At 38.0% G+C, this 28,000-nt stretch overlaps 1 protein-coding gene across 1 annotated transcript; it reads right to left on the reverse strand.

The window, feature by feature from the left end:
- LOC105223237 (sex peptide receptor) lies at window positions 1–28,000 on the reverse strand. Its single transcript, XM_029549078.2, has 4 exons — window positions 27,238–28,000; window positions 19,669–19,799; window positions 17,274–17,335; window positions 1–1,993 (listed from the first exon to the last, which is right to left on the reverse strand). The coding sequence occupies exons 1-4, from the start codon at window positions 27,752–27,754 to the stop codon at window positions 1,264–1,266; spliced, it is 1,440 nt and encodes a 479-aa protein (XP_029404938.2). The 5' UTR covers window positions 27,755–28,000; the 3' UTR covers window positions 1–1,263.

Here is a 28,000-nt window from a genome sequence, read left to right on the forward strand (position 1 = left end):
TTTTAGCATTTACTTACAGCCTTGTTCATAACATATACATACACACGCTTAATTATTAAGATTTCAACTCATATTACTATATAATGTTTAGATATCTATGTGTGTGTGTATAATTGGTACATTTAAAACGTAACTAACCTCACTTAACGGTTACACAGACACACTCAACACGGTTGCACAGGCTCATCGCTAATCATTTAAATCGGTAAACGTAGGGGCTCAGCAGGTTTACAAATTTAAATGAGTATTTGTTAATTTCCTCTCGACTTGCCACTAACTCTTACTCGCCTTACAGTTAAAACACATTTCACTATAATTTCAAGTGCAATTTTTTTGTTTTTCTTAACTATAAAATCTTAGAATTTCATATTTAATTTGTTACATTAAATTTGGTATTTGATCCAGCTTACACAAACGTTTCATACGAACTAAATAAGCTAAGAGTAAAACCGCGCTCACGTCGACACTTGCCACTAAGTCGTCTAGAGCGTAAGCCATCAGATACTTTTATACTTATTTGCACAAATTATAATTTCTATTTAAACTAGCAAAGGCTTACTTAGACGCAATTGCATTGAACAGCTTAGTGCAGGCTTAAATATATTTTTTAGGGAGTGTGCTCAGGTTGCTATGTACACAAGTAGCTGGCATTGTGTTGCAGGTTTAAGGCTTGCCATTAAATTAAGCCTTGAGCTAACAAAAGGCCTATTGCGTGTGGGAATTGTATGTACATTTGGTTTGGCAGCTTAAATATCCTAAAGTGCGCCACAGATATAACAATGAGAAACTTATAACAAAAGGTGCTTAGCAGACATCGATTAACTAATTTCGAGCTTAGCTTAGCATTTACTTAATATACGCCTGTAAGTATGTACAAATAATTTTATGTTTTCACATTATTTTTGCCTTTAAATCAGCTTAATAACACTTGGCTTATTCATTTATTTCAATTTCTCCCAAATATGCTGTGTAAAAATATACTTTGAATACCTATGTATCGTCGCCACTAATTACCCTTATGTGTAGTTATACCGAGACTTTTGCGCGCTCACCTTCCTCGTTTAGCACTCTAACCTCATTCCTTGCCGCGTCTTGTGCGGCCACCACCACCACAACCGACTCTTCGGCTATAATATCAACGTTCGTTTTGTATTCGCTACGCCGTCGCGTTTTATTCGCCACTTTAGCGGCCATAGCACCATTTCGCCATTTGCTCGCGCCACCAGCAGCAGCGCCGCGAAACGGTACCCACATCACCATTTACTAGAGCACAGTCTCATTAGTGTTGGTGCATGTGCGTGGTCCATTAACAATGGAGTATTTCGACGAAGCATCCTTTTTGGTAAGAAAACGACCGAAAAATATATCTTTGAAGGTTTCACGAAATTGCCGCGACATGCCGCAGTAGATGCCAAAGTTGATCGGATAGCTGACAACGAGGAAGAAGTTCGTAAACATTATGGATATATTGGCCATGCGATAATTCAGAAATTCGCCCATTAACGAGGAGAAAATGTGCAGTACCGTCACCACAGCGATGGGTATTTCAACAGCGAGAAAGACCGAGACCACCGTAATCAGCATGTATGTGGTGCAGTTGCTGTCGCGCACCTTGCGGCTCTCCACCTTCTTATTATCGCGGAAGAGCGCTTTGCGTCGTTCCTTCGCTTCTTCCATGGCTTGCCAGAGCAGCACATTCAGCGTGACGAGTAAGATGCACGGTACCACGTGCACGAATACTACGCGGAACAGAAAATATATGGAAAAGTAGAGGTCTTCGCCGACATAATTGTATACCCAATCGGAGGTTTCCACGTGGCACACCTCCGTCTGCTGGCCGTTCCATTCGATGGTGACCGGGAAGTAAGTGCGATCGAAAAACCGTGTCAGCTGATGCAGGAAAGCGGCGAGGGCGATGTAGATTGTTGATCGTTTGACGCGTGGCATGGTGCACCATGTGCGTGCCATAGGCGCGTGACAGACGTAGATGTATCTATTGAAAACAAGAAGAAGAGGTTGGTGTAAAAAGCATTAGTTATGGATTTAATATGGAGAAAGATGTAGTGGACATTTAAGTTAAATTAAAATAATATTTGATCTAAGAATATTCTCCGTAGTACAAGCAATTTTATTCAAAATTATGCCGTAAGAACTATAATTAACTATAAATTTTTGGAGCAGTCTCTATTCTTTCTATGCCCTACAAATCAGAATATTACCGGCTTACTCTATCTCTATTAAATACAAAATGCCATGGCTCTTTAGACTTCCAAAAACAATAGCATAACAAAATATTGCAGCATCTCGGAGAAAACTGTGCATATTTTATTGTATTCTATCCAAAATTAATAAATATTTCTTAAGAATTAAGGTAATTAACAAATTCCCACAGATGTTTTTGTGAATGCCAAGATTATTTAAGATTAATGGTAAGAAATACAAGAATTCAGTTTCACTTTGCAATGATACTTTAATAGTTCAAATGGTAAAAAGTATTTCGGTTCGAATTAGACATAATACTTTTGGGATTTATGTACTCGTATTATATATTCAGATGCTGGCAAAACATATACGGAAGAGCTAAGGTCGGGTGTAACTGAACATTTCGTGGTCTCACAATAAATTTCGCTCAATAACGGTGAAGTATTTTCAGGTAGTGACAAAAAAGCTTTCGGTTTTTGAAAAAAAAAAATTTTAATTCGTCTATATAGTAGACCTCACTCGATATTATGCACTTATGACAGAGCTTTTTCGAATCGTCGAAACACTTCACAAACCCAATTTTGAAGACAGTCTTTAACTATTTCACCGATTTTCATTCAAAAGTATACTGTGAAACGATGGCGCTTTAAGTTTCACATTATTTTCGGAAATAGGAAAAAGTTGTACAGAACCATGTCTGGCGAATATGGAAGCTGCGGCATCGTTACTGTTTTGTTTTTGGTCAAGAACTCACGAACAAGCAACGAAGCTTCTATCAAATAAAAATTTCCAAGCTCATAAAAACAGGTCTAGCCTCAGCAGCTGCTACGGACAAAGTACAGCTAACAACTTTATCGTACTTCATCTGTATGTATATCAACGTAATAAAAAATTACTACAATTATTGGAATCTCCAAAATACGAATTCAAAATTTTAAAATTCGAAGCAAGTATTGATCTGATTGTAACCAATTTACCACCTGGACACACTATATTTAAAGTTTTACTCTAATATCTTCATTGCTGCTTGATGCGATGAACGGGACAAGGACTGAAACGCGTTAGTCTTTGTGGCCCGAAATATGGTTATCTGTAGTTCTTGATTCCAGCTTAGGGAAATTCATCAAGCTACCTGGATCTCTCCAGATCGAAAAGCCATCAACCAGATCGATTATATTGTGATAAACAGAGAACACATCTTCAGTGTTTTAGACATGCCACTCGGACCACTATCTTGTTGCAGCAAAGATACGCACCCGCCTCTGTGCAGCATAAAACGCACGCCCACAAACACAAGAAAGGTTCGACGTCGAGAAGGATCTCTCCTAGCAAACGTTTTGTAAAATTTAAATACTCTCTATGTATGTATGATTAATATATTAACTGAGCTGTTAATTACTAACTCTTCTTTTATTCGCCTTCCTGTTTCTTTAATTACAACTGAATCTGAATCGGCGAACAACGTTCGGTTTTTGCTCTTTTGATTCTGCTTAAACAGTTATCTCAATTGAACGAGCTATCTTCGTGGTAAGTAAAATTTTTCATTGAATAGCACTTAAGTTCAATCATCATTTACCGGCATACAAATGCAAATTTCGAGATGCGTTTCTAAGAAGGACATGACAACGAGAAAAGGCCGAGTAGCTGTTTATAACAACCAGCATACTTCACTACATATTCGTTTTTCTCCAAAAGAGAGCAGTGAGTTGGAAGCCTAGATTATGCAAGCAAAAACGTTTACCAAGGCTTTGAGTAAAGTATTTGTAAGCGATCAGCCAACATGTAATGACATTGACAACTTTTTCCATTCTCTGAGGTCAACTTCAATGGGCAATTTGTTCGTAAAGTCCCACACAGCTTATGTTGTTGTTGTTGTTGTCATTATTGCTAATATACATGCTTGTAGTTAAAGATTTCATGATAACGAATAGGCTAAACCAATTTTATGACAGCAATGACTGTCCGATGGGGAGCGATTGACAGTCAAATCCATAAATGAAATGCGTAAATTATTCAGAGCATTGAAAAGGGATATGGACTGGGGGCTGTGGGCTGTGGGAATTGCTTATGCCGCTGGAAAAAAGGACATGTTGAAAACTTTTGTCATTTTTCTTTGTGCATTGACATTGACATCACTGCTTGTTTGGTGCTCCTTACTGAAAAAATGCTAATGCTAATCAATTCTTCTGTCCCTACAAGAGGATTTACTATTTTGCTATCTAAAGCCCAGATGTTACGGTAAATATACTTGTGTACGGGTATTACGAAAGTATGATTTGTGCGCTTGTCTGAAGAGTTTCTGCAGAAATATGAAAACTGGTTTGCATATGACTTATTAGACCAAAATAACAAGTAACATTGATTTGCTTTCAATAATATTGTTCTTCTCCATTGCAGCTCGTTATATCTTTTCTGTGGAATTTTACTCAAATTTCAACCAAATATGGTTTTCGCTTCTTTTGAATATAATATGTGAGGCTTGAATATTAACTAGGCACAAGTTCCTAGCTGCAGATATGCATTAAGTGCTTTGAAAATGCTAAACGTGTATTGACTTCAATACTATTGTGTAACAATATTGAACACTACGTAACACATTTTAGAAAGTAATTGTTTACGGAAGAAGAAATTGCTACAAAAAAAAAATTAATTTAATTCAGAGTGAAATAATTTTTCCATCAGGTATGGCCAGTGTCGTATCATCACTAAAAGAAGTAAATGGACCCTTCCAAGTCAATTATATTTATTTTTGCTTTAACTACAAAAATTACCTCTTGGTTAGTGTAAAAATATATGAGATATACAAATGATATAAATAAGAATAAGAATGAATAATAAGAAAAACGCAATACTGAGGAAGGACTTTGTTTACTATCACTATGAAAGTGTGACAGTTCGATGCGCTTATGACATGCCGTGTGGCAATCTGACAATCTATCCTTATAGGTACCGTAATAGTTAATTCGATCGCTGCTTTAATTTTCGAATGGAAAGCGCCTCAAATACAAATATTGCACAAAGTAAGAAGTCAAATTGCTACAAATGGCATTGAGACCGAAACGGATGTAACAAGGTACTCTTATTTGAAATGGGAGTTTTAAGTATCACAATAAAACGGCTCCTTATTTTTCTGGAACATATGTTGCTTAAAAGATACAGTGTTCGATACATGCAAAAACACAAACGTGGACATTGAGTATATTTCCAAGACAAGTCATCTCGTTTAAAAGGAAAAATCGAAATCGAACCTATGAAAGCGACCTTCCATTTTTTGGTACCAAATTTTTGGTATGATGCTTCAACGTAGATCACAGTTTTGAACTTTAAAATTTTTAATACAGATTTACTTTTTTCGGAACTTTATAAGGTTTGGTACGAGTAGAGGTTCTTTTTTCAACAGCCTTTTTTAACAGATCACGTGTTAGTTGTGTGTATTGTTTGGCATTTCATCATCGAAAGACTTATGCTTGAAGAACGTTTACAAATTGTTCAACTTTATTCACGTTCTATGAAGAATGCGTATCGCGCGCTTCTCTTAACTTATGGTCAATACAGTCGGCCTACTGAGCGTACTATTCGCAACACCATTACCCATCTTGAGACCCCAGGTAATATTCGACCAAATAGTACGCAGTGAATAAAATATACCTCAGAGTGTACACGAAGACCGTGGAGAGTGCATTCGGCGCCGTTCGCAGCACCTCGCTAAATAGCTAACTTGAAAGAGTACAAAAATACAGCTTGTGAAAGGACTGAAGCCGCTCGATCTTACCTTGCGGCATCGCCTCTCTCTATGGACTCCAGAAAAGTTTCAAAAAGATCCGACGTTTTTAGCCAAAATAAGAGATGAGGTCCACTATTGGCTCAATGGCAAGCAAAATTGCCGCATTTGCGACGAAGAGCAACCTAAAGAGATTCAAGAGATTCAAAAAAAGGTGGTATGGTTTGTGGGCTGGTGGATCGGTCCATATTTCTTCAAAAATGATGCTGGTGAGAACGTAACCGTCTATAATGAACGTTATGGCTCCATGATAATCGACGATTTGATGGGTGAAATTGAAAATCGTGATCTCGGCGACATTTGGTTTTAACAATGGATTTATTAAGAGAACACTACTGTGAGCAGATAACTTTAGGTTTTGGACCGGTCAATTGTCCATCATGATCGTATGATTTCAAACCGTTAGACTTTTTCCTGTGGGGATATGTAAAGTCTAAAGTCTATTCGGACAATCCCGCATTGATTCAGGCCAGTTATCAGTCGAAATGTTCGAACGAGTAATCGAAAATTGTACTCAATGGAAGAACCATCAGAGACGTAGCCGCAGTCAACATTTGAAAGAGATATTTGTCAAAAATAAATGCCAAAGGAATGTTCTTTCGAATGATTATAATTATAAAATCCCCATTAAATTTGAAGTTTCTTTAAAAAAGTATCTTGAAATGAATCACCCTTTTTGTGACTAAATCTGGAAATGCAAAAGAGTTGTTATTTCTTTCTGATTGATCAGTTTGTATGGCAGCTATATGTTAGTGGGTCGATATCGGCGGTTCTGACAAAAGAGCAGCTTCTTGAAGACGTGTACGAAATTTCAGATTGGTATCTTAAAAACTTAGGATCTAATTACAAATATACAGACAGACAATTGGACGGACAGACATGGTTAAATCAACTTAGCTCATCACGCTGATCATTTATATACGACACTTTGTTTTGGCTTTTACAAACTTCGTGGCAAACTCAATACATTCAGTGCATAAAGATGTTTAATAAAAATTGAACGTACCTGTAGTTAGTATTTTTTTAACTTCTGAATTATACGAAAAGAAAGTAACATGTTACTAGTTCTATACAGACAAATTCTGTTCAAATAAAACATTGAAAGTTTTCAGAAAACTCGTTCAACATTGTCTAAGGCGCTAATTTTTTCTTCGTAGAAACACTTTTAGATTCTGTCTACAATTTGAAGCAAAATTCATAATCTCGTCTTATACTCGTACTTAGTACTTTGTTCTTTCGCAGAATTTTTTAAATTTCCCTGAGCACCGTTGCCTATTTCTTTATATATGTAAGTACATACAGTTCCAAGAAATATTTAGCTGGCGGGGTTTTACTTTACTCCTCAAGGCTTATTTTTTTATTTCAGACCTTCTACTTTTTGTTATTAAACTAATGCTGTTAAAAAAATACACCTTTACGCTCTCTTAAGTCCCCAACGAATAGCAGTAGCTTTAAGCAATGTGTGTTCTCTGAAGTCGAATATAAAATTTAATATATATATATAAATAGTAAAGTATTCCTTTCCAATTAATTCCTTAGCTAGAGATAACTAAAGTTTTTATAGCTTTTACTTGCTTTATTTTATTTATTGCAAAAATCTGCTTACTGCTGGGGTAAAGAATTTACTAGATTTTATTATTTATTCAAAAACTTTCAGCGAATCCTTTCAGCCCCCAATAAACAGTTACTGCATTTATGCTTGTTTAATGTTGCTTTTCACCCATCAGATTTGCCATAATTTATCAAAGCTAGATCTTGCAAACTTGCGTGTGTTGGAATGTGTGTCAATCAACTTGACTTTCAGTTTCCTTAAGAGAGTGAAATGGCTGAGACTAATTGAAAACGGATAGAATTTCACGTAGGCTCGCCATTAGAGTAACCCCACTCAAGTCAGCTATGAGACCCGGTTGCTATGTAAGTCACTTGTAAAACTGTAATACTAGCGCTTTCCGCGTTCAACATGCTTTCAGCACTCAGCTCACGTCAAAGCGTTGAAAAGGGTTCAGTGAGCTCTTCGAAAATTTCGCTTGTAATGTTCAAAGTACTTGAATTTGTTGCCAACTAAATTGGTATGCAGCGAAAATTATGGGAGGAGTTGGTCGCAGTAGCGCACACTACTTAAAATTTTGCGTATTGGAAGTATGCCGAAAAGATCCTACTTAAAGTCAATTGAAATATATGCGCCTAATATCCTTTTTGAGCTGCTTGCGCCTACTGAAAGGTGAAAAACAGCAAATAATTGCCAGAATGTAAACGAAATAATGCGCCTCGCAAATAGCAAGGTGCACGTCATGGCTGAGAAGACGGACCCTACAGCGTTCCGCCGTTTCGAAAATTGCGTAATTCTGCCAGCCATTCCACAGCTGCTCTTAGCCACTTTTGTTTCAAACACTAATTGAAGCGTCTCTTAATTACAAGTATTTATAAGCAACGCCCAAACAGCTTGTGATTATCATTTGCCAGTTCCCTCCTAGCGGTGATAAAAAGCGCATGGTTTAGGTAATGCGAGCAACTGTTATATAAGTGGTATAAATAATTTACTGAGTCATTAATTAGTTTGTACAAACATATACTCTTACACAAGCTTTCATTGTTTTATTGATTTTTTCACGCATTGTTTTTGTTTATCGAAATGGAAAATTGTCGTTAACCAACATTTATCAATTGAATGGTTTATAAATTACATAACTCATGAACGTATGTACGCGTGTGTGTGTGTTTACATGGCTTCATGCTTAATGACAATTAAATTAATATTTATTGAGTTTTATTGCTGCTCTGCCGATAAACGGATTGTTGAACAATAATTCAATTGTTAGACTCTTGCAATACATATGGGTTTTTTTTTTTTTTTTTTTTTTTTTTATAGTAGGAGGAAGCATCGAAAGCCGGAGTGCGGGACTTTAATCCGCTAAAATCCTAACCTACTCCCACCTTATGTCTCCCCACGGGACCACTGGACAAAGTATTACTTCATGGAGAGAAGAAGACGTTTAAAGTCTCCTCTATTGCACGGACTGATGACGACGCTAATCTGTTCTAATTGTCTCAATTTTGTCATAATTTGATTTGCCGCTTCACTGACTGCTTTCCATTTACAGGGACTCGCACATAAGTGCTGTCAATTTTTCCACCGTGATACTACCTCCAAGGGTGGTTTTTAGCTTTTCCCTTATGCTTGAAAACCGAGGGAATAAAAGAACACGTGTTCAGAGTCTGTCTCTACACTCTGAACACGTCGGACAGTATGGACTAAAGTCATACTATATTTGAAAAGGTAGCTTCTGAAGCATGACATGCCCACTGAGTATTTGGGTAAGATGGAAATCCAGATCCCTAAATGTTGTCTACCTATCCACGAGTGTATGCGAAATCAGTCGATAGGGTCCACCGTCCTTTGCATGAAGTTTGCCACCGTTGCTGCCACGTTGCAATGCTTTTATTTCTCTCTTCTCTTTTTTGCTATGGTAGGACGTCTCTGATAAATTTATATTCGCGCGAATTCGTCTCCCTGGATGTCAATCGGTGCCATACTGGCTAATACTCGCGGCGTCATTTGTTGAAATAGTTCGGAAAGCACTTATGACTCGTATTGCTGAAAACTATGCACTGTGTTAATTGGTTACTATATGATTTTGTTTCTAGCGACTGTATCCATATTGGAGCCGCATACAGGATCACTGAACTTATTGCCTTATCTATTAAACATCGTCGGCTGGAACGAACACAGCCTTTATTAGCCATCATTCTAGATAAAGCATTTATATATTTTATTCGCTTTACGTGTCGCATTCTTCCAAGTGTTCTTTGAACTTGAGCCTTGAGTCCACTATTAACCCCAAGATACTTCAGCTGCGGCTGTGAACTATTCTCACATTCTCCTATAGTTAACGATATGTTCTCTTCAATTTTCTAGAGCTTATGAGGCAATACTTCTGTTTTCTGCTCAGCCAGCTCTAGACTCATGGTAGTAAACCATCGGCGCAAGCCATTTATGCTATCATGCATTGACCCCGGAGGTCATCCAGATGTTTGGCTACAGCTACACTATGAGGTCATCCGCATATGCGATTGTTTTCACATTTTTGGTTGCGGTATTCTTACAACCCCGTCGTACATCTAGGTCCATAGCCAGCGGGCCTAAAAACAAGCCTTGCGGTACTCCACTCGAGATAGTGTAGCTCTGAGTGCCCTCGTACGTCTCGAATAGCAATCTCCTATTTTGAAAGTAAATCATTATAATATTTATCAGATAAGGAGGAGCTTGTATATCGTGGCAGAGCTGTTATTATATTTGCCCATTTTGCGGAGTTGAACGCATTCTTCACATCCAGGGTTATTAGCCGCGCAGTATTTTTTTGTGACCTTTCCATCTTTTTCCACTTATTGTACATTTCGCAGTATCAACTACTTCTCTTAGTGCGTCAATAGTGGACCTCTTTTTAATAAAGCCGTATTGTCTCTCTGATAATCCGCCGGCTTTTTGGATTGCTAACTCCAAGCGGTTTCTTACAATGCTTTCGTACACTTTTCCAATTGTGTCGAGCATGCAAAGAGGTCGATAAGATGACGTTCTTCTGGTGGTGGGTATAATATAGTGTTTGTTGCCTTCTTAATTTATAGAGTAGGTTTTATTGCATGACGCATAAGCCTTTTTAAGCGTTTATTGGAAGTACTCGTACAGAATTTTTCCTTAACAGCTTCCTTCTGCAAAACTTTGGGTCTTATGTCAACAATTTTTCTCCAAGTACGATTTTCGAGTCCACGCTACATACCCACGGCACAAGTTAATACGCTCAATAACTTTATTATTTCGTTGGCTGTAGGCTATTAACGCCGATTTCTTGTAACCAAAGATCGTTCATTATACAATTCAAATACGAAAAAGTCATTAAACTTGGCTCTTTAGAGTTCGCCATAGCTTATACAAATGATTCCCTCCTCCCATAATGCACACCAAATAGTGACTTTTAGAGCTTCATCGCTGTGCAAAATTGTGTTTGTGAAAGTCGGGATAGACCGGAGGCTATCTATTTTCGCCTCATTCACCTAACGTGTGACGTACTTAGTGTTCATTCGGCTTGAGTTCTGGCACGAGTTGGATTTTGTAAGCCAGCCAACTAAGATGCCTTTGCAAAATCTTCCATAAAGTGAATGAACGCAGCTCGAATTTTTGGGCGCGGTGGCGGATGTATATTCTGCTAAGCGATTATGTCGACCGAATATGTCAGTTCTATATGAAATGATAACACAAACTGAGGATAAATCAAGTAACAGCTGTCAAAGGAACCAACTGCAGAAAAAGTATTGCCTCATTGAAAACCACACACCCTAATATAGGGTTAAATCGCTGTTCGATTTCCCCATATGCAAAACTTATGTCATAGAAGACTTAATCAATTAATTTCGTTCATAATCGATTCTTGCCATTAAAGAGACAAACAAAAAACAAGTTTCCCAAGTTATGGGACACTCAAACAAACAAACATTCGAAAATCAGCATCCTTACCATTTCGGTGATCGACTTCGAGTTTCCTTACATCTTTAAAGAAAAACACAGAAACTTCAAATTTAATCGGGAATGTTCATTATCATTCGAAAGATCATTCTTTGGCTTTTATTTTTTGAAGATTATCTGTTCTTTACGACAGGTACCTGGCGAATGTTTTGCTCCAAGACCTGAATCGAAGCGAGATTGCCCGCATAGAAATTAGATTTTACATATTCCGACAGGAAAATTTTTAATCAATAAGTCCATTGAATCTTGTTGAGATCAAATGTCCCCAAGATCAATTTCAGTCATCAAATTGTCGACTATCATGGCGCGAGTAGAAATATGAACTGATGATTTCGCCGGCCCACAAACCACACAAAGCTGTTTATTTTTTTGGATGAAATGGTAACTCTTGAACCTCTTCAGGTTACACTCGCCCCAAAGGCAGCAATTTTGCTTTTTTTACATTCCTATTGAGCCAGAAATGCGCCTCATCGCAAAACAAAATTTAGCTCGAAAACGTCGGATCTTCTTGAAATTTGTCAAGGTACGCTTCCAATTTAAAATGTCGACTTAAACTGTGCCAAGCCGTTCCATACGTTAGTCCGAGTTACTGCGAACAGCGCCGAAGCGGTTCTCCACCGTCTTCGTGTACAGTTTCAGCTACGGTTGCTATAATTTCTTCACTGCATACCGGATGTGACCTATTCGGTCGAATGTTCTCCAACAATGAATGTTGGGTCCCAAGATGGATGCTGGTGTTGCGAATAGTACGCTCGGTGGGTCGATTATGTTGACCATAAGTTTTGCGAAGCGCCCGATACACATTCTTTGCCGAACGTGAACTTTTGTAATAAAGTTGAACGATTTGTAAACGTTGTTCAGGCGTAAGTATTTCCATGATCAAATTCCAAACAATACTGAACAAAAATAATAGGACAACTTGACACGAGTCAATTCAAAAAAAGACTATTGAAAAAAGTACCACTACTTGGTTCACCCTTTACAAAGATAAACATAACTCTGTATCTATATCGTAAACAAATAAATCCTATGTACCAGCGAAGTATTATGAAACTACTTTATAATCGTTAAAACTCTAAAATATTTGATTCTTAAATCAAATACCGACTGAACCCATTTCTGTATTTAATCAAAAAAAATAATAATAATAAAAAATTTCCTTCGCTGCATGAGCATATGCATGCTTTTAACAGCATAGACGGCTCTTGTGTTATGTTCTGCATTTACTTTACTTCTGCACATCCCGTCTTGCTTTTGCGAGTTCCGGAAATACCCCCAGCAATCTCGTTTTTATACAATTCGGCTTGTTGTTGCTCCAGAGAGAATCAAAAAACTGAAAATGTATGCTGCATGTGATATTTTACTTGTGTGCTTGTCCGACTGTCTGCTTCTCTTAATGGATGTTGTTAAGCTCACGATTGCAAAAACAACAACACGACACACTCCAATAATAAAGTCAAATTTCCGCCGGCCGCACAGTATGTGTACGAGTAAAAGGCTTACGAACTTTTTTACGAGCAAGCAAACTTTTATAATCTACCGAAGCTCACGCATATGCACTTACATATGTAACAGAATTGGTTTTGGCTTTATTTGAAAACTCTTAATATGTGACAGAGATTAGATTTTCCATTTCTCTATGGTAAGCTACTTGAAATGCTGCTTTTGAGTAGAGGCAAGGAGTTCTTTTTATGGTGTTTCATTAAAAGTGTTATTTTATGTGTTTTTCTTGCAGACTCCGCTATCTAAATTGCCTAGCCGTAAGACAGTTCTTCAAAAATAGTCGACTGCAAAAGGTTTTGGCAAAACCAACAAAACCCTATATTATCCAGCTGGATGCTAAAGGAAATCAGTTTTCTTGCGAATGACAATTTACGAGTATATAGCAGTTTATTTCATAGATTTTGTGTATTATATTACTTTTTCTGAATTTTACTAACAATATCGTTCAAAGATTATACTACTCAACAAAGCTGAAGAAAAAATTTGCAACTGATGACTGATTACTTGATCTGTGTAGTACACCCTTGATTAGAACACAGAACATTCTACGTGTTAAGAAGTTTTTACAAAAATTATTGCTTGTTTTACAAAGTTATCAAAAAACAACATCAAATATCACAGTCGCAAAATGACTGTAGACTAGTGATTATTTATTTAATTTGAAGCTATATAAAATAATATATATATGTATATGTAAATGATCAGGATATCGAGTTGAGTCAATTTAGCCTTGTCCGCCTGCTTGTCCTCCGTCGATCCCTCCGTCAGTCGGTATATACGCGAAGTAGTCCCTCCTTTTTCGAGATATCAGTCTCAAAATTCGCTCGCATCCAGTTCACCTCAGGAAGCTGCTCACTTTATGGAAACGATATCGGATCATTGTGGCACATAGCTGTCATACAGTCTCAACGATATAAATTAAGTTTATATAATATTATATTTATTTGCATTTATAAAGGATATAAAGCTTCGGCGCAACCGAAGTTAACTTGTTTGTTTATTTTCATTGTTTTTCGTCATGAACTAACTCTCTTATTCCACCGGAACTCCATAAGAGGGTTGCACGGTATTATAAAGTTGTCCTCATTTAAATCAAGCACTTTCGCGTTTCCATATCCACATACAGATAGATATTTTAGCTCTAACTCTTGCATAAATTAACAGTTAATTAAGGACTTGATCAAGACGCGCTATAGTATCATTAATTATAGTTTGTAATTTTCTATTCTTTTAAGGACTTCGATTACACGTAAAATTTTTATTTTTTTTTTTTTTCATTTCAGCGGAACCACTCTGACATATTCGGTTTAAGGGTTCATTAAAGTCTTATTGCAGCGTCTGTTCATCAGAAGTGGGGCTGCAAGCGGGCGTCGGTTTTGAAACAAGCGGCTCGCTATATAAAAGTATTTAAAATACCCTTTAATACTCGTAGAAGGGGTTGTGCGCCAGGTTTAGGACCCGCCACGTTAAAAAAGCCCCAATGAAAAAGAAACAACCTCGGATGAAAGACCCCATGATGACCACCACAGCAAAAGTTATGAGGACTTTGATTACGAGCATGCACCCGAATTTGGGGAAGGTGCTGCAGACCAACTGTTTGATTTCCTCATAAAAATACAAACTGACAACACCGCCGTCTAAGAAATGCAATGGACGAGACAAGGACGGAGACGAGTATATCCTGGTGACATTTACTACAGATGCCTTTAAATGAGCGCAAATTTGGTGTGAAATTCGTGGTGGGAGAAAGACGCAGTCGTTGAGTCCTGCCTTTTATGAACGACAACAGCCCCGATCGCGATGTAAAAATTGTGCTTTGCGATTTTAACGTCAGGGTAGTCAAAGAGGGCAGTTGGAAAATTTAGCCTGCATTGTGAAACATCTCTAAATGGGTTGAGGATAATCGATTTTTCCGGGGCCCAAAACATGGTTGTCTGTGGTACTAGATTCCACCACAAGAAAATTCATCAAGGCTGTCTCCGGAAAGTTCGAAAACAGAGTGATCATCTTGTGATGAATGGACTACATGTTTCCAGTGTCGCTACGTGTACGTACTCCTTACGTGCAGCTGCAAGCGAAACCATTGTTCTCCGAGAAAGTCGAAGGAACAAATGGTACGATGAGGACTGTCGTGTCGTAGTAGAGAGAAAGCAGACAGCTCACTTCGCAATGTTGCTATCGGCCACATACTAATGAGGTGGAATAGATACCGAGACTTGAAGAGGAAGAGGGAGGAGCATATACAGACAAAAAAAAAAAGAAGTGGTCGAAATGCGTGAGTAGGAAGTACTTGGGAAGCTGGCCGACAGAGATAGTGCTCGAAACTTCTACGAAAGGATGCGCCTTGTAGGACCCAAAGAACCGATTTAGTGGTGGATGTTCAGATCATACTGAAGTTATGTAAGGAATACTTCTCCAGCCTGCTGAACGGCAGTGAAAGAATTAAATCTGGAGATGGTGAAGGCGATTCCCCAATTGATGACCATAGAGTAATTGTCCCCTTTTCCGACTGTGATGAGGTTCAAATAGCAATTATCCGCCTAAAGAACAACAAGGGACAAGATATGATCAGATGAAAGCATGCCCGACGACTGGATCCCAAATGTATTTTGCCCAATCCACAAAAAAGGAGATTCCAAAGTGTGTGTCATTTACTGTGGGATAGGCATTCCCAATATCGCATATAAGGTTTTACGAGGGCTGCTATATAATTTCTGGCCTAATAATGAAAATAGGCATATTTATCAACGAAAATGAAGACCCACACGGTCGATTGCTGTTTTGTTTCGGGCTCATATGCATAGATCCATGATTCGTCACCTGTGACGATCTTATAAACGTCTTTTGAAGCACCGCGATCGTATTTTTTTTTCTTTACACCAATCCACACGAGCATTTTTTTGAGCGATTGTCAAATTGTGAGGGATCCAACGAGAACAAACCATTTTTACGGCCAAGTGTTCATGCAATATCGAATATATGCTGGTGGGAGAAATGCGTAGGCATGGCTCTATCTGAAGGTATGTTACATGACGGTCTTGCATTATCAGTTCACGTACGGCATCGATGTTTTCTGGCACAATGGCTGTTTTTGGACGACCTTCACGGAATTCGTCTTTGAGCGAGCGTCGGCCACGATTGAATTCGTTGTAACAGTTTTTCACAGTGCTATAGGATGGTGCTTCGTAGCTATACAAAGATTTTAGTTCATCGATGCACTCTTGTCGTGATAATCCACGTCGAAAGTTGTAAAAAATGATCGCACGAAAATGTTCACGAGTTAATTCCATGTTTTGGCCGAGGTGAATTTTTTAATTCCCTGTGAATGACAAAACATTCTGAGTGATGTTATGTTAAAAAATGTCAAACTTTCCAATGGAAATGTCAGATTGCACCTGGCAACACTTAGTGTTGCCTAGGCCAGAAATATATATAGCAACCTACGCATCAGAGCTTTATTGAATTGGCGCCTAAAAGTGAAAAGAAGAAACAATTGGCGCACTGTTCCGAATCATGATTAAATAAATTCTTCTTCTTAATTGGCGTAGACACCGCTTTCGCAATTATAACCGTAGATTAAATAATTACATATAGTATATCTCTCAACAGCTTGATAATTTTTTAGACCTCATCAATTTTAAATGAATTCAAGGTCATAAAACCGGAAATTTGCCTTTGAATTCCTGCTACTATAGCTTTTATCAAATTACTAGCTGTAATGTATCATAAATGAGCTTAAGAATGGTAGACTTTTGAATTGAGACATCATCTTCTTCGCGAAACATGAATTGTAGATCCGTTAGCTCCTTGAACGACCTTTTCTTGGCATTTACACTGTTATTCGCAAAATAAAAAGACTCGCATGTTTGTAAGCCCACTCCAAAGAGGGAATAGTTTTTTATTAAATTTTTCTGGAAGACATTTACCCTCTTTTATCAAGGATGGATTCCATTAGAGGTAAGTCAATGAAGACAAAATTTCACAAGGTCCTTCGCAAGGGTCTTTTATTTAAGAGATCATCTCTTATACTTGCACTAAATAAATTTTATATGTATGTACATTATATGAATTTGTCAGCATAACTTTAAAACACACTCACTCATGTTATGGAAATTATATTGGCATCACCGGTACATGATGTAAAACACTCAAGGGACATGTGAAATTTTACGATCTAGCATTTCAATGTTAAAATGCAATAATTTTTTCATGATACAATATTTGCTATATGAATAACATTTACTCGTGTTACATATTTTGCATACATACCTTTGAATAGCCAGCGCCAAGGTTAGCCAAATGGACGCCGTGTGGCAAACAGCGGGCATAAGCTAAAAATATGTTGAAAATAAACCATCAGTTGATATTTTATAGAAAAAATTGCACATTTAACAAAAAACCATGCATAAAATGACAATTCATTGGTAACAATGAAGAAAGTGACGATATTATAAAACAACAACTTCATAGCGGAAGCAAATCTGTATGTATGTCTGCATACTCATATCAGAGAAGGAACGGATATGTTGACGGAGGGGAGTGTTTTCAAAAATGAAAACATGTAAATGTGGAAGCAAAAAACAGGCACACATACACATACTTACATATATGTATGTAGGGTGTGTGCGATATTTTCAACATACTCTGCTCGTACTTGGGTATATGTTTGCACAGAGTGAACAGGTAAGGTAAATATTTGCAATGCTGTTCCCTGAAGTTGACAGAGAAGGTTGTGTGCTCAAATGTTATACACGTTTTTTCAATTGATGTGTGTGTGCGTTTGATTTCCACAAACATATCTCGATGCAAAAAGTGTCGATTTGCACATTTGTCCTGTGCCTCATCCAGTGGATCATCACGACTTGCCAAAAGAGCACTTAGAATGAGCCCGGCTTTCTGCGAACAGGATACATGCGTATGTATGCATATAACATATTACAGAATTATTAGCATTTCATCATTATACGATTTTGAAGTGAGCCTTATCGATCACGTTATATAATTTTTTACTAACTATTCTAACTACTAACTATCGATTAAAGATTTTAAAAGAATAATAGTTAAAATGTAATTAATTTGAAACCAAAAACACCCTCAACTTAGGCTGTACTAATTTTGATCGGTCAGTTTGTATAGCAGGTTTAAGCTACAGTAGTCGGATCTGAACAATAGACTTGACGTTAGGTGACTCATGAAGTACGTGTGGATTTCATAGGCATATTTTGCTTATTGATGAAGCCATTCAGCCAGAAATGAGCCTCATCGCTGAATATGAGTTTTCAATGAAATTCCTCATGAGTTTTATATGATAATTCTGGTGGTCAAGCGCCTTCAGTTCTTGCGTCAATTTGATCTTATAAGGAGATCGGATCTTCAAGAATCATAGAAATGGGGCTGATGGCTGAACTTCGAACAAACTACTCCTAGGTGCTTAGCACCTCACGTGGACGTTAAATTCGTTCAAACCATTTCAGTTCTGTGGGTCTGATGGCATCATTCGCGCACAACTTCAGTGAACGGTAAAAAATTAAGCGGTTGGCTTGCCCATCAACGTGAATTGTGTTAGATTAGACTTTATTCTCAGGGATTGGAGACAGGTAAGGGTGGTGTTCATCTCAAAAGCCGATACTCAGTCGACTCTCATTTGAATACCAAGGATTTCAGGCCTATTAGCCTCTTCTTGTTTCAGCTGAAGATGCTGGAGAGGTTAATAGCACTTTATTTATAGTACATCAGGTTCAGCATACTGAGAGGCGTTACTGGGGCCATGACCATAAGTACATTAAAGGCAAGTCGATAGGTATTGCTTTGCACGCCGTTGCGTGCTGGAGGAAGCCCTCGTGTATAAGAAATACGAGGTTCTGAAGGAGCATTTAACAATATGCGGCTTTGGATAAATTTGAGGTTGAAAAGAAACGTTATGATTTGGTTTTACGAAACCGAAGATAAGCCATACTGTTCTATGGTGTATTTGTCTGCTGGAGGGCGCTCGACACAGCCACACTCGCTAAACAGCTGGAATAGCTCAACGAGCGGTTCTCATTGGCATAAGTGGTGCATTACTGGTAACACCAACGATGGCACTTAAGTCCCAAAAGTCTCGTTCCCATCGTGATAGAATTTGGGAATGGGGTTACAAGCTCATCTGCTTTACAATTTCCGAAGATTCCGCTGTGACCAAGCACCCAGACGACTTCAAAATGGTAGTAGATTGATGCTACTGCTAGTGAGGTCATACATTACTCGACTAGCTTTGAGTTTGTCATCGACCTTAAGGCCTGTATAGTAGCTCCGCTATTAGAGTGTATGCATACGTCCCTAAAATAAGTCTCTTAAGAACAGTTACTTTAACACTCGTACATCAGCCAGAAGGAAGTATTCCCAACAGAAGTGTAGGAATATTGGCGAACAAAAGTTGTATTTGGCCAAGCAAAGCGTAAGGCATCAAGAGGAATGGCTTCTGCCTACCTGCTATGTATGTCAACATACAAAACGATACATATAGTACATACATGCATACATGAACATCTACGTCGGTGAGTGTAAATGCAATTAAGTGCTTGCAATTTTTGTTAAATGACATGTTGACGTCGCCTATAAAAAGGCGACAATGTCGAGCACTCATTAAAAGCTTCATTGTCACTGACTTTTGAAATTTACTCACCTCGTTAAATATAGAATATGCCAGACACATCGATACCGGATGCAACGGCTTGTAATGATTGCCGAAAGTGTACATATACCACAGTCCCGGCGCCGGAAATATCACTGTCAGCATATCACATATCGCCATGGCTGGAAAATACAATTAGACAAGTGTTCAAACGTGAGAAGGCATAATTAGTGGAAAAATGACAACAGGCAATATCTATTTTCAAATATTAATTAGATTTTCGTATTTATCTTCGCAAGTTGTGTGATGAGTAATTAAATATCGAGTGTACTTATCACTTTACCGAAATTATTAGAAAATTAATTATCAAAGCATAATTTGACATAAAATAGATAGGAAAGCTGGATCTCACAATATTTGGTTTTATATATGACATATGGTGTACGAATGCGCATATAAACGTAGTCTAATCTTTATTGTACAGATAACTATGAACAGATTATAGAATTTTGTATAAAGAATTATGTGCGCTCCTTTATTAATACCATATCTCACAAAAAACTGGTTGTACCATGGTGCTCATTTCATATATTGTATTATATGTAGATAAATATTATATAGAGACATGTAATTAATGCATTCGATTGGCCAAACTGTGGAAAGTGAAAGCGAATCGAACAAAGAACTAGAAAACACTGAATAGTCTGTTCCAATAGTGAGCTGTTATAACACTTTAATGAGGTAGTCCTATACTAAATTGGCTTCAACGAAAAATTACTTTCGTTCTTTTTTACAAGACGATAAAGAGTTTAGTAATTAGATACAATACATAATCTGATAAATACATGACCTAAGTACAAAAAAAAATTTCGTAATTTGCGAAAATGGTAATTTATTTGTCAACATCCGCCCAGCGAAGTTGTAAATTCTTTAACATATTTTAAAAATACGCCTTTTATAGACCTGCGAGGTAAGCCCCGGTGGCAGCGATAACCGTTTTTCTTTCCCAAAATAAGAATTTAATCACCAACTTATACTATCATTTTTTATTTTTTTAATTCAATTGCGGTATTGAAGGCAGTATTCAGAGAGCTGCTGGGTTAGGTAAAGTCGAATTGACGAGTTTGTGATGCCAATAAAAAAGTGAATGATTGGAAGTAAAAATTTCCTCATATAAATTTTACTACACCCAACCACAAATTCAGAAAACTAAAGCGAATTTGGAAAGAAAATCCAACTGCTTCCAAGCACTTCTGAGACAGAACTACCATATGAAAATTTTGAGCTCATAGCATTATTCTCCAAGCAGGCGGTAAAGTACGCAAGCACTGGTAGGAAGAAATATAGAGTGGTAGTTTGACAACGCTTTTAGGTCTTTAGGGGGACGATTTTTAAACCAACGGGACTAAAATTTTCTCCCTATTATGTATGCTCTTTCTGAACCATCCTGCTCTCCGATTCAAACGATTCAAAACGTTTTATATGTGCAACTTCCGAGTCATCGTCAAGAAACCTTCGACGAATAGCCTAGAAGATAATCTACTTGTATATTCTCATCTTCTTCTACCACTTGGTCTCACACTAGAGTTCTTATATCATACCTTTGAGTTTTAATAGTCGGCATTTGCGGCCCACATTTCAATCAGCCACGTTTGCCTATTTGTTGAGCAAATTAGAGGTTGACTCCACTGAGACTAAGTAATATTTCTAACATGTTTGCACATCAAATATCTACATGTCGTCAAAGGCATATAAATTTACTCTTTTTCGGTGCCTATTTATAGGATGGTGCCTCTTCAGGCTAGTTCATCTGCTTCAAAGATGACAGAAGTATCACAATATTGCTGTGATCTCTGCTTGAAAGACATCGGTGTGGTCTGGTAGTTGGTAGTTTCACAGAATTATATAAGCTGGACCCATCCATGAAGATGATTATCCCTTGCCCCTTTCATTATTTGATAATATTCGACCGAATAGACCAATAGACTGAATTGAAAGCGTACAAAATACAGCTTGTGAAAGAACTGAAGCCGCTCGACCATCCCAAACGACATCACTTCGCTCTGAGGGCTCTTGAAAAGTTCCGACGTTTTCGAGCCAAATTTTGTTCAACGATGAGGCTCATTTCTGGAAAATTGACGCATTTGGGGCGAAGGGCAACCTGAAGAGAAAATTTCTCATTTTGGGCTGGTCGATTAGTCACCAAAATTGTATAGGGATATGTAAAGTCTAAATTTTATGCGAACAATCCCGCTTCGATTCAGTCCTTGGAGCAAAGCATCTTGCGTGTCAGTTACCAGTCGAAATACTCAAACGAGTCATAGTTGGGCTCAACGGATGAACCATCAGAGACGTAGCCGCAGCCAACATTTGAAGGAGAAAAAAATAAATGCCAAAGAATGTCATAGTAAACATTTCCCATTAAATTTGGTGTATTTTTATTTTTTCTTCAAACAGTTAGGTAACCTTGAAAAGAATCACCCTATATATCAGGAATGAGTCAGCTTGGAGGAAGGCGAATTTGAAAAAGTCACGAAGAAATGTCTTTCTATATAAAGAAAATGCATAGTAGCCCTAACCACAATTTCAAACACATTTTTTTGTCATCACAAAATCAAAAATTATATTTAATATAGTTTACAAAGTAATAGCGTTGGAGGGCACAATAGACCTAAGGTCGCGGTGCAATCCTCGTATAATAATCAGTTGCGTCTATAAATAATTTCGGTCAACCGGAAACTAAATCGAAAACCGAGAAAGCACCAAATCCGATTTTGTGAAAGGGATTGTCGTAATTTAGGCTCAAGTGTTTCATAGTACAAAACCGAGGGTCCGTTATTTACAATGACTGTAGCCTTAACCACATGCCAACAGTTAACGGAAATAACAACAACTGTAATTAAAAAATCACCCATAGCAACATCAAAAGCCATTATTTAACTTTAATGGCTGCAGATATGGGCAAATATGAAGTCATCTGTTTCGGTTGCGATCTTCCGCATGGACACTGCGGAATTGGCAAATTTGTGTGCTCTTAAGCTACTTAACCGTGTGTGTGTGTTAATAAATTACCCGGATTTCGCGTATTCGTGGAATTTAACACGATTCATTGCATTATTTTATGTTATATGGCAACCACGGTATCATAAATTCCCGCCACTTCCAGCTGTGGAGCTTACATTTAGCACCCGTGCAAAACAGTTTTGTACAACAACAAAATCAAAAAACTATTTTGCAGGCGTGTGTGGTGGATGTGTATACTTTACATTTTATTACTTGAATATTGCTTTGAAACTCCCTAATGCTCTCTGACTAAAGCCATTTGAGTGCCGCATTGTAATTAAATTTCTCTTTGCCTTCTGTTTACTTTAGTCACAGTCCTTACTTCTCGCTTTCATTTGGCGTAGTTGCTGTGTGGTGGCATTCACAAAGTGTTGGCGTCTCTTCATTAGCCAAGCAATAGTTTAATGCGATTCATTTTCGAGCGCACTCAACTGAGTGTGAAATGCAAGATGCGAACAACATTTAAAATTGTCCAATTAATGCCATCAATGTTATTACAGGCAATTTCCGACAAGTCGACTCGTTTCCATAACGCTCTTCCGGCGGTAATTTCTCTCAATTTCATTATTTATGAGCCGAAAATGGCTAATTAACTCAACAACTCGAGTTGCACGTCATTTAATGAAATTTATGGATTTCGGATTTATTTTAATATTTCACGTTGCTTCGCCCTTTACCCTTTTTCAATTGAATTCTCTCTTTGTTTTTAACTGTGAAGCACTGCAGTATTTGATAACATATTTTGTTACATGGATAAGAATACGCGTAGCTTTGTCAAAACTAGAGGGTGAGTTGACTAATCTGTGACTTTTTTAAATAATATTTGATTCTTCCTGGCTACTTGATTAGACATGAGCATTAATCTTATCTTTTATGTTATAATTTCTAAATACCACCGATGAGCTAACCGAATGGTACCTCAACGTGGGCAAATAGGTATAAAATCCCATAGATGCGACTCCCATTTTTCACAGGCTCACGTATTTAACCGGTTTATAGAGGAAAATATCCACATACCTAGGACTCATCATCAAGCATCGGTTGCTTTTATTTCTGTGCAGGAGGTATTATTCGTCTGGTGGTACCTTGTTTGCACCAACAATACGTTAGAACAAATGTTATTTTACACTGACACCAGTGGACATTGGCGATATATTGGCCAAAGAAGCTGGGTATATGAAGGGATCTAAACAAGGACACACCGAAATTCTCTTTTCGTTTGACTGCATACCTGCAAACTTGAATCATTGCATCGCAGATACTTCTCGTGGCGACTTTTTCTCTGCTCATATAGCGACGAGGGGAGTGTGAACGGCGATGAGTCGATGGAGAAGAGGCGCAAAGAAAAATGGGTCGAAGGCAGGAGGGAAGGCTGGCCTTCTGTATACTCCCCGGCAATCTTAGCTTTAAGCTACCGGATCACTTTATTTTTTTTTTTCGGCAGAAGTAGCTGCTTTTAAGGTGGTAAAGGACAGTCTGCTAAGAACTGAAGCTTCTTTTAGATGGGTAAGCATTCGCTATGACAGCAAAACGGAAATACTAGCGCTAAGCTAGTTAAGGAGCTTCTGTCCTCACTAAAATCCGAATAGCATCAAGCTAATTCAACAATAGACAGGTTTGGGCAATTGGTCATAGCGGAATCGTCGGAAACTGTAAAGCCTGCCAATCCTTTTGGCTTAGAGCATAACACAAGAGATCTATTGAACCACAGACTTTTACTTACTGGACACTGTCAAACAGACTTTTATGCAGTAAAGCTAAAAATCTTGACGGACGCTAGTTGACAAAGTAATATAGATGAGGGCGAGGCGCTTTCTTATCTATTGGCCAGTCTTTGCAACACTAACATTCAAATATCTCGACAGAAGCTCAAAGTGCTTTGTCGATTTGTAAGGGTCTTATGATCTATTTTATGGGAGTTTGAGGTACCACAACGGATCATGGTTCTAAGCTTCCAAGTGAGCCAGCTGTTAAGGTCGACATTGTAAGATTTTGCTCCAAAGCCTGGTACGAAGAAGAGTTGCCGGAATAGACTTTAAACTACATATCCCCACAGAAAAACGTCTAACGATGGGATATCACATGATTTTGGTGGCTAATCGATCAGCCCAAAACGTGAAATTACCTGCTCCACGAATTGTTCTCTCAATAAATCCGATGATTGATGCAATATGTGGGAAGTGGCGCGGTCTTGTTGAAACCAAATGTCGCTGAGATAACGAGTTCAATTTCAGGCATCGGTTATCACGGTCACCATTGACGATTACGTTCTCATCGGCATCATTTTGGAAGAATTATGGACCGATGATTTTTGGCTGAAAAACGTCGGATCTTCTTGAAATTTTTTAAGAGTCCATAGTCCATAGATCGAAGCGCTGTCGCTTGGGAAGGGGCTTCAGTACTTGTACAAGCTGTATTTTGTATGCTTTTAATTTAAGATCTCATTGCTCTAGATTCCAGGCGTTCTATACGTATCTTCGTGTATACTTTCAGCTACGGCTGCTTATTTTCTTCATTGCCTGCTGGACGTGGTCCATTAGATCGAATATTATCCAATAATAAAATCTGGGTTTCAAGATGGGGATGATGTTGCGAATAGTATGCTCAGTATCCCGATTGTGTTGACCATAAGTTGAGCGAAGCGTGCGAAACACACTTTTACAGAACGATTTCGTAATAAAGTTGAACGATTTTTAAACGTTATTTAGGCGCAAGTCTTTCCATGATGAAACAACTTGACTTAACTCACGCCTGATCTGACGAAAAGGATTGTTGAAAAAATTACACTACTTGTGTTACTCGATAAAAGGATATTAAATTTGAGTGTAACAGAATGGAAAGATTAGTTGTGTTCTTTTTAATTTAAGGATACAAGCTTTTATTGCCGTTTGCAACAGCAGAGCGACAAGGAGATATAGGTACACTTCTTATTCAATTTTACATGAAATTACTACACACTAGGTATTTTTATACCCACCCACCAAAGTCCGCTTAAGTAGCGATTAGTTAATCCCAAGGTAGCTACAAAATATATTTTAAATGACCAATAAATTGTTATGTTGAGTAGGGACCACTTAGCTTAAATGCCCAACGTAGGCTCTATTGAGACTTATCATTTTCCCATTGACATTTCATTTTAAAAATGTAATTAGTGTTCTATTTAAAATCGATCCTGTGTGCAAAAAACAACAAAAAGTACTCAACATAAAATCCTTATTGCACAGTAAAACAAACAAAGCACTGAAGTGCTGAAATTAGCGCGACCCAAACATCGTTATCGGCTGAGAGCAAGGAAGAAGCGCGCGAGGAAAAGCCTTCTGCTGCCTGAAATGCTAATAATATCGATTTCATTTTAATGTCTGTTTGCTTTTTTTCACTGTGCGTTGGAGGGCAGTGTGTTGTCACTTAGAAATGTGTTTACTGTTTGCATGCTACGACGCATACGAGCACCTCCTCTGGTCGGCGCCTGCACACCCACGCCTTGCGTCGCCGAGGCGTATACTTAATATTGAAATTAATGTTGTCATCGATTTCTCGTGTGTTTACATCAAGGATCTGACACTGAAATCACTGCGCATTAAGAGCATGCAAAGCGGATATATCCGACTTATGTATGTATGTATGTGTGCGACTGTAAGCGTGTCATGTGTGCATTTAAGCGATTGCATTCACGCCTTCTACTCTTGTACTCGTCTAATCAGAAAGAAGAATCGAAACGTGCACTGGTTGGGGTTCAAAACTTCCTCCAACAAATACGTGCACATATAGGTAAGTGTGCTTAGTGATGATTAATGTATGTGCATGTGTTTAATGAGAAGAAATTATTACTGTATCTTGATGTGGAACTAAAAAAAAAACAGAGAAAACAAATTAATAAGATGATGCAGCGTGCATAGTCTTAGTTCGAGCTTTCGACTGGAAGATATTCAAGGTCGATGCCATGTGATTAAGACTAATATCAGATAAAAGGTTACGTGTGAATGAGGTATATATAGCACATATTCAGTTTGGTGAAAAAGACGTGTGAAAAATTTTAGATCGAGTTCTCAAACACTGATGGACGGACGGACCGACAGACTGATATGGCTAAAACGAGTCAGCTTTTCATGCTGTTCAATGATGTTTAGATATTTGATAGGGTCTCCAACGTTTCCTTCTATTTTACAAACTTCGCCGCAGACTTAATATACCCTCTTAAGTGTCTAATTAAATACAGATAAGATATGAGTTTATGTAATCGTGTTGTTAATGTGAGTTTACCAAATTCGAATCTGCAGTTTAAGCCTCTAGACCTGGCCTAAGCCTTCATATACCTAAAATAATGGATTTTACCTTTCTTTTTTAAAGTAAAGTTCTGACAAAAGCTGAAAATATTACCCTTTCTTGCATCCCTACAAATTGCGAGAGTATCAAATGCTCCTCTCCACCCGAAGTTATCTCTTCTTTACTTATTAATATATTTCTTTCTACATATTTGTTATAGTGACCTAATAATATGTATAGGGTACGCTAGTTTGAAATATCTCAAAAATATCCAGAAAATATCATCAAACTTACCTCTTAAAACTAAATTTGTGGGTGTGGCCAAGTGTTTCTTACTTAGCACCAGCACAATCAACGAATTCGCCGCCACTGTTATGACCAGTAGAAAGGGCATACAATAACCATACAAAGGTAGTCCATATTCCAACGGATTATCGCAGGTCACATTCCAATATGATACATTCGCCGGCTCATCGAAGGACAGACAGGGCGGATACTCATAATAAACGCTCGAATTGTCATCTGCCGCCTGCGTGTCATTATAGGTGTGAGTACTGACCGCTGTCGCAGTGAGTCCACTGTAGCTACTACTACCACCGCCTTCCTCACCGCCATCGCTACTCCAATACGGTAGCGCTATCGCTGTTGTTGCTGCGGCATCCACGTTGTAAGTTGTAGCCGCATAAGACGCATTGCTCGTGTCCAAAATGGGTGCCATAACGGCGGCTATAGTTTCTGTTACAAGGCTTGCAGATTTAGTGTTGTATTTCTGGTTTGGCTGTGCATTCATATTTCTTCCTAACTCGACCATGCACTGTGTTCTTCTGCGATAACTTTGTTATGGTCAAGTAATTAAAAGTTTAATAATTTTTAACTTCAACTGTCTGCTTATTTCGTTGCGCTTTGGATCTCTGTATTCATTACTTCGACCATTTTAGGCGTAAAGTTTTAGACTCCTTCACTGCCGTTGCGCTTGGTAAGTTACTTTTACTTTCTCTCCACTTAGTAGATCCATTGGTATTTCATATCTCAAAGTTAGAGATGCATTTGAAACCGC

Source organism: Bactrocera dorsalis, chromosome 4 (assembly GCF_023373825.1).
Source record: "Bactrocera dorsalis isolate Fly_Bdor chromosome 4, ASM2337382v1, whole genome shotgun sequence".
Classification (NCBI taxonomy): Eukaryota; Metazoa; Arthropoda; class Insecta; order Diptera; family Tephritidae; genus Bactrocera; species Bactrocera dorsalis.